Source organism: Hemiscyllium ocellatum, chromosome 3 (genome assembly GCF_020745735.1).
Source record: "Hemiscyllium ocellatum isolate sHemOce1 chromosome 3, sHemOce1.pat.X.cur, whole genome shotgun sequence".
Taxonomy (NCBI): domain Eukaryota; kingdom Metazoa; phylum Chordata; class Chondrichthyes; order Orectolobiformes; family Hemiscylliidae; genus Hemiscyllium; species Hemiscyllium ocellatum.
The window spans coordinates 100133498-100147816 of NC_083403.1; the positions used below are offsets into that span (position 1 = coordinate 100133498).

At 39.1% G+C, this 14319-nt stretch overlaps 1 protein-coding gene across 1 annotated transcript in view; it reads right to left on the minus strand.

Annotated features, from left to right (window-relative positions):
- Positions 1–5176: 5176 nt before the first annotated feature.
- The window catches only part of prim2 (DNA primase subunit 2), a 198450-nt gene continuing 189307 nt past the window's right edge, over positions 5177–14319 (minus strand). The window contains exon 13 of the mRNA XM_060821319.1: positions 5177–8326. Coding sequence (XP_060677302.1) covers positions 8090–8326 — 237 coding nt within the window. The 3' untranslated portion in view covers positions 5177–8089. The remainder of the gene's footprint in view (positions 8327–14319) is intronic.

The following is a 14319-nucleotide window of genomic DNA, read 5'->3' on the forward strand; positions in this document are numbered from 1 at the left end:
CTGTAGTGATTGGAACAAGACCAACCAGAAGATGAGTTCCCTAATTGGAGCTGTTAACTTGGTCCAGTTGGGGAGTTCTAACTGACAGATACAAACAGGGGTGTCCTACTTTTCCTGGTGGTGGAAATTGAATAAAGATTTGTACACCTTGTCTCTCACTGTGTCTCACACCTGCACACACACACCATGGGTGCTGGGGAAAAAGAAATAATACGCACTACCGCAGTTAGGCGGTAGTGTGGGGGAAAAAAAGAGGAAAAAAAATATATATAACCAGGAGATTTTCCCTCACCGATTCTGAAAAAAAAACAAACAGGGGTGTCAGAGGTTCTGCTCACACTAAGAGCCAGCTCTGAACTTGCAGGGTCAGTGTCATGTACTAAGCATGTGTAAATAAATGGTGACTTAGCGATGGGATATCAACCTTTGCCAAGTCTTTTCAGAACCACCAGGTGGAGGTATGGAGGAGTACGGGTTGGAAAACATACAATGGGAGCTGTGTATGAACAGGAATGGACAACTAAGGAATGGTACTATCCAGGAAATTGGAAATGCATTCATCCAGGGAGCTATCATAATGTTGTGTGATGTTCATCTATATATTAACTGGACAAATTACATTAGCAATATTCTTGCGGTGATTGAATTCCTAGTGTGTATACAGAATTATTATTTGTCACCAATATGTTGAGGAACCAACTAAGGGAACAGGTTATTCCAGATTTGGTTTTGCAAAATTAGGTGAGGTTATTTAATAATGTTGTGGTGAGACTAGGGCAGAGACAGGTAACATAGAAACCCAGGTTCGAAATTTGAAAGAACCATGTATAGCTTTACGTTTGAATTGTTTTCCTATGACATGTATTAAGAAGGCAAGGACTTAGTTTCAGTTTCATTTGAGTCCTGTGATTAGTCTATGTTGCCTGAAGTTTTGTTCACATCCATCCTAATTAGGTATTTAAAACCCTTGAGGGGTACAGTTCAGTGTATTAGAAACAAGGCTAGAAAAAAAAACACTTCTATGATGACACAATAGAAAGGTGAAACTATCCAAAGGGGTCAGGCAGTGCATTCCAGTTTCTTTTAGCAAATAATAGGTTATTCAGTGAGAAATTTAGTCCAATTTAGCAATCTCCGAAATGAACCTTGTTGTTTTGTTAAAACTGCATTGGCAGCTTGCTATGAACATATTTAGACTGATTACCATGGTAACCAAATTGCATAAATAATACTTACAGCTGATCAAGCTAGGTTTCACACTGGAATCTGACTTGTCCAATATCACAATACGTGGAATCATAACACATATCAGACATGTTGAATGAATACACAGAATTAGAATTGGATAATGTCACCAAGTATCACTTTTCACTTTTCCTCAGATCTGGTTATAGCTAATCCTCACCAAATTGTTGAATTGAAGCTTTGGATCTTGGATATAGATACACAGTGCTGTTGCCAAACAAAGACTTTTCGTTTTATTAATTCATACATGCAACTAATACTACACATTTGTGATTTGAAAGTTCAACTTAAAGCTAATACACTCATGGTGGAAGAGGAGTGTAATGCAGTAAAAGTCATCATAGCTGTTGCAAGCCAGCTGTTACAGTTTGATTTAGGTTCGATGAGAGAAATAGATCATAATAAATTTGATGATCTGATACAGGATCATAATAATCATAAGATATAAGAGTAGAGGTTAGGCCAGTCAGCCCGTCGAGTCTACTCCGCCATTCAATCATGGCTGATAGGTTTCTCATCCCCATTCTCCTACTTTCTCCCCATAGCCCTTGATCCCCATGGCAATCAATAATCTATCTATCTCAGTCTTAAATAGACTCAATGACCTGGCCTCCACAACCTACTGTGGCAGTGAATTCCATAGATTCACCATTCTCTGGCTGAAGAAGTTTCTCCTTATCTCTGTTCTAAAAGGTTTTCTCTTTACTCGAAGGCTGTGCCTTTGGGCCCTAGTCTCTCTTGTCAATGGAAACATCTTCCCAACATCCACTATGTCCAGACCATTCGGTCTTCTCTAAGTTTCAGTTAGATCCCCCTTCATCCTTCTGAATTCCATCCAGTGTAGACCCAGATCTTCAAATGTTCCTCATATTTTAAGCCTTTCATTCCTGGGACCATTCTCATGAAACTCCTCTGAACACACTCCAGGGCAGTACACCCTTCCTCAGAAATGGGGTCCAAAGCTGTGTACAATGCTCCAAATGTGGTCTGAGCAGAGCCTTATCAAGCCTCAGAAGTACATCCCTGCTTTTATATTCAAGTCCTCTCAAAATAAATGCCATAGTTACATTTGCCTTCCTAACTACTGACTCAACCTACAAGTGTACCTTGAGAGAATCCTGAACTAGAACTCCCAAGTTCTTTGCACTTCAGATTTCTGAATGTTATCCCCATTTAGAAAATAGGCTATGCCTCTATTCTTCCTACCAAGGTGCATGACCTCACACTTTCCCATGTTGTACTCCATCCGCCACTCCCCACCTCCTCAATGCTACCTGTCCCTCTACTTATCTTTGTATCTTCTGCAAACTTAGCCAGAATGCCCTCAGTTCCTTCATCTAGATTGTTAATGTATCAAGTGAAAAGTTGAGGTCCCAACACTGAGCCTTGTAGTACACCATTGTCACTGGCTGCCATCCTGAGAAATAACCTTTCCCAAAATCCACTCTGTCCAGACGATTCAGTATTCTGTAAGTTTCAGTTAGATCACCCTTCAAACTTTTGAATTCCATAGAGTGTAGACCCAGATCTTCAAATGTTCCTCATACTTTAAGCTTTTCATTCCTGGGACCATTCTCATGAAATTTCTCTGAACACACTCCAGGGCAGCACACCCTTCTCTTGAGGTCCCTACTCTTTCCTTCCTGCCAGAAAGCCAACCTTCTATCCATGCTATCAGTAGCCTCCTGTGTGACACTTTGTCAAAGGCCTTCTTGAAGTCCAGGTGGATAACATCCATTGGCTCTCCTTGATCTAACATGCACATTATTTCCTCAAAGAATTCTAGCAGATTTGTCAGGCATGACCTCCCCTTGACGAAACCATGACTTTGCCCTATTTTACCATACACTTCCAAGCACTCAGAAATCTCAACCTTCACAATCGTTTCCAGACTCTTTCCCAAGGTTAAGGTAATCGAAATGTAATTTTCTGTCTTTTGCCTTATTGCCTTTATAAACAGGGGTGTCACATTAATGATTTTTCAGTCCCTAATTCTAGTGATTCCTGAAAGATCACCACTAGCACCTACATTATCTCGTCAGCTATCTCCCTTAGAACCCTGGGGTGTACTCCATCTGGTCCAGGTGACTTATCCACCTTCAGGCCATTCAAATTTTCTAGCACCTTCTCCTTGGTGATGGCCACCATACTCAGCTCTGTGCTCTCATTCTGTTGAATTTTTGGGATATCACTTGTGTCTTCCACCATGAAGACTGACACAAAGTAAGTGTTCAGTTCCTCAGCCATTTCCTTGCTTCCCACTACTATCTCTCCAGCATCAGTTTCCAATGGCGCAATGTTCACTTTTGCCTCTCTTTTGCCCTTTATGTATCTAAAGATATTCTTACCGTCTTCCTTTATATTACTGGCTAGCTTACTATCATAGTTAATTTTCTCCTTCTTTTTGTTGCCCTCCGTTGGCCTTTGTAAGCTTCCCAATCCTCTGGTTTCCCACAGCCCTTGGCCACATTATATGCTTTCTCTTTTGCTTTGATGCTATCCCTGACTTCCCTAGTCAGCCAAGGTTCCCTCATCCTCCCCATACCATGCTTCGTTTTCCTTGAGATGAATCTCTACTATGTCTCCTGAATTACTCCCAGAAACTCCTGCGATTGCTGTTCCACTGCCTTTCCTGCTAGGCTCTTCTCCAAGTCAATTCTACCCAGCTCCTTCCTCATGCCCCTGTTGTTGCCTTTATTCAGATGTAATAACTCAAGCCTCTGATTTTATCTTCTCTCCCTTAAATTGCAGAATAAATTCAATCATATTATAATCACTGCTCCTAAGGGTTCCTTCACCTTAAGTTCCCTTATCAAGTCTGCCTCATTGCACAACACTAAATCCAAAATTGCCTGTTCTCTAAGTGGGCTTTGCCACAAACTGTTCCAAAAAGCCATCTCATAGACATTCCACAAATTTATTTTCTTGCAATCCTCAACCAACCTGATTTTCCCAGTCCACCTGCATATTGAAATTCCCCATGATCACTGTAACTTTGCTTTTTCTACACATTCTTTCTATGTCCCGGTATACCTTGTGCCCAACTATTGTTTGGAGGTCTAAACATAACTCCAACTATGTTTTTTTTTACCTTTGCAGTTCCTCAATTCTACCCACACTGATTCTACACCTGTCCTTATTCATGTCTTACTCTCAATTTAATTTCATTTCTTACTAATAAGGCAACCCACCTGCCCATCTTTTCAGCAGGATGGAAACCTTGATATTCAGCTCCGAATCCAATCAATTGTTAAAACATTTGTTCAAATCCAAGTGATTTTATTTGTAAACTCCACACTTGAATCATCTATATCATTTAATATATTTTTAAAATTCATTACGCAGAACCAAGTTTTTAAATTCCCATTTGAACAAGTTTTATTGTAACTTTACATATATCAAACTTACACAGGTACTGTAATTTAACGTAATATGGTGGCTATGATTAGCACTGGTCCCTCACAGTGCTAGGTTCCCAGATTCAATTCCAGCCTTGAGTGACTGTGTAATTTTTAACATTGTTCCCCTGTCCGCGTGGGTTTCCTCCGGGTGCTCTGATTTCCACCCACAGTCCAAAGATGTGCAGGTTAAGTAGATTGGCCATGCTAAATGTGGGGTTACAGGGATAGGGTGTACCTGGATCTGGATGGGGTGCTCTTCAGAGAGTTGGTGCAAGCTCGATGGGCCAAATGGCTTTATTCCACACTGTAGGTATTCTAAGTGGTACTCAAAACTGTTAATTTTCAATGAATAATTACAACAATTTTATAACTTATTTATTGTGCAGTATATTGAATCAAGGACATTACAATATCAATACATGAAAGCTGTAATTTCCATAATAAAAAACAAGGAAATATAACATTAATGGCAAAGTGACATTTAGTTGTTTCAAAATGGTACAACATAGTGGTTTCTGAACCACCCTCTCACAAAAGAAATGCCACTGAAAGAAGAACTGGAAAACAAGTTAAAGAAACATTTCAAAAGTGGTAAGAACGATTTGCAATAATACAATAGCCTTTACAACCCTGAATTCTAAATGCACTTTAAGCCTATGAAGTTATTCTTCTGATGTGTTACAATGTAGGACAATTGGCAGCCAATCAATGCACAGCAAGGTCCAATGATAACATGTGATAATGCCCAGGTAATTTATTTGCACAATGTTACTTGTGGTATAAATATTGGCCAAAACTCCAGTAAAGTTCTCTTGCTCTTCTTCCTAATAGCAATTTTGAGATCATTCACATCCACCTGCGACAGCTTAAAAAAAAGACTGGGACCGTTGATATTGAGCATACTCATTGCAAACAGGGAATGGAGTCTTCAAGGACTGTGCAATGGTTATTCTTACTGATACGGTCATGGATAGATGTAGCTATGGTAGACAGGTTGAGGATGATGTCAAGCATCTTTTTACCACTTGTCAGTTCCCTTACCAATTGCGACGGACAGTCGAGAAGCAATTTCCTAAAGGATTTGACCAGCACAATTAGCTGCAGTGCAGCCAAGCTACTCAGTGATGGATTTGACATTCCCATCCAACTATATTGTGTGACTTTGCTACCCTCAGTCATGCTCAACATGGATTACTGTTTCATCAGCTGAAGGGTAGGTGATCTGTGACAATCAATTCCTTGCCCATATTTGATGCTGGGAGACTTTGTGCAGTCCAGAGGTCGTACAACTAGAGAATAATTTAGAATATATGCATGTTCAATAGCTTTATAAGAGAATGTACACCCATTTTAAAATCTGTACATTCATGTAGATACTGGTTTATATTTATCCCAAGGTATTCAGTAATGTAATCTGAAACTGTAAAATACACCGAGATATATGTTAACTTCAAACAACATGAACCTTCCATCTTAACTCTTACAAATTTAGAAAAAAACTTGTATATTTTTGAAAAAAATCTTTGTAATGCTTTTACATCAGTAACTGTTGAGCATAATTTTACAAAACCCTTAAAAATAAATGAAACCAAGAGATTTGTCGCATATATAAAAATAATTTTAACTCCATGTTTTTGAGGCTTCAATATTTTAGAATTCTATTGCTGGCATGGCATCATGCTAAAACAGCAGGGACGAAACTGAGACAAAAAAAGACATTACAGTGCTGTACACATACAGTTGCAAGTAGTGTTGCTACAGACATATTGGGTACAGGGAGGAGAAGGTAGCTTGTAGCAAAATATCATTTGTAGAAGAGAAAGTCATGAAGTTCTCCAAGAAGTGCAATTTTAAATCTGAGCAAAAGCGGAGTCTGAAAACAGGCTCATATTTGTTGTCCTTCATGATTTCCACAGTACATGAGTTTTCCCAAGGGTCCAAAATAAATTGTATGTATGCTTATTGCAAGTCAATTTAAAACAAACTGGAGTATTTACAATTTTTATTAATTTTACTAAGGTTCACAGCACTTGATTCTTGAAGCTATCGTACAGAGTTCTCTGGAATTTTCCCTTTACTGCTGATCTGAGAATGCATTGATGGCTCCCACCTACAAAAGTGGGAAAGCTGCAACAGTTTAAGACAGCACCAATACTCAACTCTCTATTACAACATTTAACTCACTTTTCAGCAACAGATCCAAATGCATTCCAAGTTAATACAATTTGTCCATTTCTGATATTCATGATTACCACAGGATCTTCTTCAGAGGTGGCACAAGGAATGCTGTCAAAACTCAAAGTCAAGGTCATTGCAGTACTTTTACACAAGACCAATACTGTGCTTCACTTAGCCAACAGGAAACATATCAGATAATTAGCAGACATCCTTCATTAGTAACATCCAATTACAATATCAATTTTAGGAGTCATTCTATGATCAACGGATCTTTAATGGTTAATAGACATCCTCCAAAAAGACCCCTTACTTCCACCACACATGCAACCATTCGACACAATACTGATTCTGCTCCTAGGGAGCATAATGAAGCAGAAGGCAACAAATCCTTAATTGTGTACTTTTGCATACCAAAGGATGGAGTGATTCCATTAGCTACATACTAAGAGTAGCTTAAAATACAACTCTTGCAGGTTGCTTTAGAAATTATGTTTCTGGTTTTAAAATACATTGGTTTAAGTTTGGAAGAAAATCAAGCCTTCTAGAAACTTGTTTTTCCACTAACTTATTTTCAGTATGCAAAGCTGAACACTCAAAGCGAATATTAAAATTGAAACAACTCATCTGCTGCTGATGTGCATGGATGATACACAATTTCATACAAAGTACATATGCTTCACCTGATGGGCAAAGAGGAAGAACAGATCACATTAGAATACAACAAAGCCTATATTATTGGCTAATGATGGTAAAGCCATTAACTGTACAACTCAATTGCATTGCAATGATGTAGATTAGTGGAGGAGGTAGGTCAAATACTATCAACACTAAAGTATTCACTACATTTCAGTAGGCTGGGCTTGAAAATTTCTTCTTTTACATTACATTTTATAAAAGTATCCTAAAGTGGCAAAGTATTAAGGCACTGCACTAACATATTTCACATCTTTTCATACATGAAAAACTAAGATGGAATCTATATGAAATACTATACCTTGCATTATGTTAATTATTCAGAGTTCATTCCCAGTCTGCTGGCACATATGTACTAGCCACAATAACTAGGTAACAACATACAGTCTTGAGGGTTTTTATTGGTGAAAATATTACAAACAAGTTCATATGTTTGTTTTCAAGCTGTTCTGGAAAGCACCCAAACTTTCTGAAGGGGTGAAATAAACAGAACAAGAATATGGAAGAGTCACTTTAGGAAATGCAAGAACCCACAATGCATATCCATTGGATACCAACATCATCGATAATGACTACACGTACCCTTCACTGAGAAGCTCTTCCAAACCATCCATGTCTGATGACGACACCTGACTCGTGGGTTTAGAGGCAGAAGTGCTCGCACCTCTTGTAGCCTGACTGCCTTGGTTCCACTGAGAATTATCTGGCTGGCTGGACTCTCTTTTGATATCTCGGCTGCTATTCAGGAGCTTCTGACTCTCATTGAAATACTGGTTTGGATGGGTTAGGGAAAATCCAACTTCGTCAATCTAAAAAGCAGAGAGAAACAAACTAAAAATTTGGCGACTTTAAATTGCACATCATCACACTGCATTAATTTCAAAATGACAACACTTATCCTACACGCCAAAACATGAAACAGATCAAGAACAGTATATGGTGAACATATCCAGCATGTACTTTATGAAAATCAAATTTTAAAATGTTACTTAAGAAGAATTCAATGAGGAAAACAAAATAAATTGAGTTTGATTAACCATTTTCAAAAGAAAACGGAAAACGACGGCACGCAGGTTCAAATTATATTGAAATGAAATAAACTTAGTTTTGTCAAATAATTATGGAAAATATTTTTAACAAACTAATAAATTCTTTCAGCCTCATTTACTCTGCATAAAATATGAAACACAACAATTTATTGGCACTGGACTTGTAGGGTGACAGTGTATCCAAATGAGATTTCAATTCAAACTTTAACTGGTCAACTTGCTTCGAGCTGTTACAGCAGCAGTATACGACCTCAATATTCTAGTCAATCCCCTAAAACCAAAGTTCGATTACACTGGGAAAATTTAAGCTGATATATAAGAAGTCAAAGATAAAATTATAACTTCCAACTAAAAGACAATAATTTGCATTTATATAACCATGTCCATCAATTTATGATGCCTCGAAGTGCTTACATAAAAGTCATTTTTGTTTACAGATGCTGCTGTGCTGACAAATAATATACTGAGGTATGGCCAATGTCGCATGTAAACATTTCCCTGGATGACAGGACTGAAGGTAAGGACCAATCCAAGATAAGATACACCAAAGAGTGCAATGATTTTGCCGATGATAAACAATATTTTTCTCTTGGAGTCCAGTGAAGATCCAGAAACTTCTCCAATGTCTCAAGGCTCAAACAGGCAGTCATGAAGGAATTTCCCTAAGAAATCACTGCACACAGTGAAAATCAACTTGACTACATTGAGGATGACTTGACCACCTTCAGAGATGTAGAACAACTTATTGTTCTGGAAACCCTTGGTCTTTCTTAAGCATCAGGTTTGGTTTGATAAGAACAGTAAAGTAATCCAGATGACTTATGGAGAACCATCACCTTGACAGGGTTTATCTCGATGACAAGTCAGCACTATCAAAGCACATTGCCTTGTAAAATATCCGCTGAACTCAAGTTCAGAAAAATAAAAGACACTTGCCTGAATCAGAAAGCAGATGCATTTTGGTCACACGCAAACCACAAAGACAGTAAAGGATTCCATGATGCTCTGAATTCTGTCTACATGGGCCTTAGTCCACTAATACTTCATTAAATCTCGATAACAAAGACAGGACAATATTGCTGATAGAAATAGCTCAAACTCTAGAAGGAGGCGTAAAGCTCTTTACCAATGCCCTCAACTGGTTTTTGTCTATTAATAAAGGAGAAGTCAAAAAGCCACCATACTATGCTATCAAGTGCTCTTTTGATAACTGTCCTGTACTAACAGAAACACAAATGCAATTAAACCTATGTTTAATGGCAAAACTCCAGGAACTGACACTATTCAAGCTGAGGTCTACAAGGCTAGAGGGGCGATACCTGTATAAGAAGTTCAGTGAACTTTTTCAGTCTCTGTAGGAGCAGGAAACCAACCTGCACAAATACAAAGATGCTTCCATTAGCCACCACTACAAGTGGAAAGGAATGCACTTCTCTCCATTGCTGTCAAAATCTTCATCAGAATCCTCCCAAACCACTTTGTGTAATATTTTAACCAGGGTCTGCTGCCAGAGTCAGGGCTGTTTCAAAAAAGGTTGAGGAATCAGCGATATGGTGTTTCAAGTTAGATCCAAAAGAAATGACAAGAACAGAACATGAAAACAATAGTCATGACAGTCTTTGGAAGCAATAGAGAAATTCAACTGCCCTAAAAAAATTCAATACAATGCTTTGACAGTTCCACAATTACATTTTTGTCATATCCTGGACGACGGCAAGTCTTCTAATCCATTGTTAGTCACAAATTTGATTAAAAGCAAATTGCATGTTCACAGCAAATTTCTTCAGCATGTTTTTTTTTTACCTATGCTCCCCGATACCTTCCCTCATGCTGGTCTAGCATCACAACTACATATCATTTGGTCAGGGAGCTGTTAAATCTGAGAAGACTCCTGGCAAAGATCAAAGTACCCAAGGACATATTTTACAACTTCCTGAGAGCCAATAACTGTGCACTAACTGCTAGTTCAGAGCTGGAATTGCAGCACAGCCTGACTTGTTCTGCAATGCATGTAACAACTTTGACTCTCAGTTCAGACAAAAAAAAGTCTGAGGTACGTATCAGGTTTCTTCAGGGAGGCCCTAAGCTCCATGACCAGAACCTGTCATCAATGGATAAATTGACTTGTATTGGCAGCACACAGACTATTACAAGAATCATCGAAGCAAATCAAGTGTAGCCTTGGGCAGACTTCAAACATAAGTTTGGGAATGAAGGCAAGCAAATTCGTCAACCAAGCAAAGTTTATTTCGCAACAGCCCTGCACACTGTGCAGGTGAAGGTTGGACTATGCACTAAAGTCTTGCCAAGGAGTACAATCACTTGCATCTGAGGTGACATTGGGAGCTCCTGGAGATTAAATGGCAGGACATAACAACATCAGATACTGAGATGATCAGCAAGATTGGCATACTGTGGTCATCTTCACATCAAAGGACAAGCAAGAATGCAGCCAACAAAGTCATAGAGTTATACTGCATGGAAATAAACCCATGCCAATCAGATATCCTAAATTTATCTCATTGCATTTGCCAGTATTTGGTCCATATCCCCCAAAACCTTCTATTCATGTACCTATTGAGATGCCTTTTAAATGTTGAAATTGTACCAGATTCCACTACTTCCTCTGGCAGCTCATTCCATAATTACACCGCCCTCTGCATGAAAAAGCTGCCCCTTGGATCCCCTTTAAATCTTTTCCCTCTCACCTTAAGGATATGCCCTCCAGTTTTGGATTTCCCTACCCTGGAAAAAGATCAGTCATCGAATATTACATTGGAGAGCTTAACTAGTCACTATAGCTAAAGATGAAGTAGAAACCAATAATCTGACATATAATCAAGTTCAAGTTCTCACAAGCAATATCTAAAAGAATGGTAGAAACAGATTCAAGAGACTTTCAAAGGAAATGAATTTATATTTGAAAAGCTTGCAAAGCAGGAAAGAGATTGTTTGGATTCTCTTTCAAAAAGCAGGCACAACGATGCTAGGTTGAATGACCAACTTCTGTGTGGAGAGATACTAAATATCCCAGCTCAATAATACAGAATTATCATCAATTTCTTTGTAAACAAATATTGGATTAAAGTAATTTGTTAAATAAGCAAAAGCCTACAATGATCAAAACTTGAAAAGGTCACTATGTTCCAGAGCTGCTGATCCACTGCCTGAGCATTGAAACTGTTCGTGAAACATTCCTTTCCAAAGTCTGTATAACAAAATCTTCAAATTCCAAACGAATTATTTCATTTTTTTTACTGAAGGGTTGAAACAAAAGTTAATGCCAACAAAAATGGCATTTTTAATTATGTTGTGCCTTTTACCAAAATGCATCTTCCAAGAATCTTTAAATTTTTGTCTGTTACCAAGAATTCTTGGTTTTGTTATTATTGTTGCTGTTGCTGCACAAAGAAAAGGAGGGAAGATGCGCCAGGGAAGTCCAGGACCAGCAGTAATCTCCAGCAGATGCTGAACAATGCTCACATGAAGGGGAGCAAATTCGTTCAGATGCTGGAATCTCTACTGAAATCAGTGCTGAAGAAGAGTCATGTAGACTCAAAATGTTAGCTTACTCTCTCTCCGTGGATGTTGCCTGAACCACTGAGATCTCCAGCATTTGTTGTTTTCGGTACACACAAAGAGGCTGCAGTTGAAGGTCCCTTCAAGATGCACAAGAGGATCAGATTCTATCATCCTCAATGTCATTTCCAGCAGTTGAGCGAGGTGCAGTGATATGGCAGAAGTGCAGACAGGGATGGTCCTGCGACACTGTGCTGCTCGAATAGGACTTATTACTTGAAGGGGTGGATGACCAACAAGATGATAACTTGCAAGGAGTCAACTGGGTACATGTAAGGGACTATCCACCCAAAAATGTGTAATGGCCGACACCGAAGCAATCTGTGCCAAATTGCATTGGTTCATCTTTATTCCCTATAATGAGGTCTATGCTACGTGGGCTTTGTCAACATAGTTGGCTGTTTAGGTGCAGGGTACTACATACTGTTCACATCATGTTGAGAGACCTATGCGCAGCTGACTTAATCTGCAAGAAAGTGTTCCATTCTATCAATGTGCTAGTTATCTGCGATCAACAGTGACACAGCATAGAACTCTACACCAGGAGCCATCAGAGCCACCATGATGCCCATACTCTGGAGAACTTTCTTCTTCTTGCTATGTTTGAGTGGCCAGATGTCTTACAATGATGGTTACTCAGGAGACAAGAGCTATCCTCTGTAACCACAGATGATGAGTCCATTCCACAGTTCCCTTACTGAGAATTGATACAGTGCTGCTCCTTCAACCAGGGCCTTTGTGAAGCAGATGACAGGTGTGCTAAAGATGAAGTGCTTTTACTTGGGTCAATCTGGGAGGCTATATAGTACAGGGTATGCTTCATAATCCTAGCATGTTGTGCTCTGCACTACTGGAGCAGGCAACAAGAGAATCTTCTAAGGAAGAAAATGAGGATGTCTAGCAAGAGGAACATCACCTTCAGCATGATAGTGCACTGTAGTATCAAAGACAACAAACAGACAGGACTCAATTGACATTTGGTTCCAGTAGATCAGGATTGGGTACACTCGGACGTAAAATTTCTGGCGTTTGATAAGCTACATTTGCCTCTTGGAGCCTATGTTTTTTTTTGTTAGCTTTTGCTGTTGGAGAATAGAAGTGACTGGTTTGAAATCTTTTAAGACTTCCTCGAATGTAATGGACCAACAGTGGACGTTAGAGGAAAAGTAGCAGTGCCACAATCCTGAGAAATCCTGGCAGTGGTAAAAATGCTACCAACAACGGTAGGAAGAATTGGATATGTGGCTTGGCACAGAGTTAATGAGGCAAGTTTGGGACAATTGTGTGAAGAAACTTGATAAGCCTCGGAGACAGAAACCCACCATGAAACTCAACAAAATTGACACAGCCAATTTCTGGTGAAATTCTATGCATAAAAACAAATTGCAAAAGCCTCGACTGATCCTGAAAAAAGAAAGTGGTAACAAAATACATGTTGGTACTACAGTAACAGTGTCAGGGAGTTATTAATGGAAAAAAAAAGAGTTAACTTAGTCTTCACAATCGAAAATATAAGTAACATTCCAGTATTCTGGTCTCCCTGCTATTGGAAAGATGTTGTGAAACTTGAAAGGATTCAGAAAGGATTTACAAGGATGTTGCCAGGGTTTGAGCTACAGGGAGAGGCTGAACAGGCTGGGGCTATTTTCCCTGGAGTGTTGGAGGTTGAGGGATGACCTGATAGAAGCTTATGAAATCATGAGGAGCATTGATAAGGTGAATAGCCAAGGTCTTTTACCCAAGGTAGGGGAGTCCAAACCTCAAGGGCATAGATTTAAGTTGTGGGGGTAAGATCTAAAACGGATCTAAGGGACAACTTTTTCACGGAGAGAGGAATAAGCTGCCAGACGAAGTGGTGGAGGCTAGTAACATTACAACATTTAAAAAGGCACCTGGATGGGTATATGAATAAGGAGGTTTTAGAGGTCCAGATAGTGGAAAATGAGACTAGAAATTAGAATATCTGGGCAGCATGGACGAGTTGGACCGAAGCGTTTGTTTCCATGCCGTACACCTCGATGACTCTAAGTAACTGTAAATCAGGAAACAGAAGAGAGTGAGGAACTCAAGAAAATTACAATCACCAGGAAAACGATGTTAAGAAAATTGTCAGAGCTGTGGCTGACAGCATAAATGTTGTTTCGTTACTTTCTAATATTTTAGTATGCTGCTAC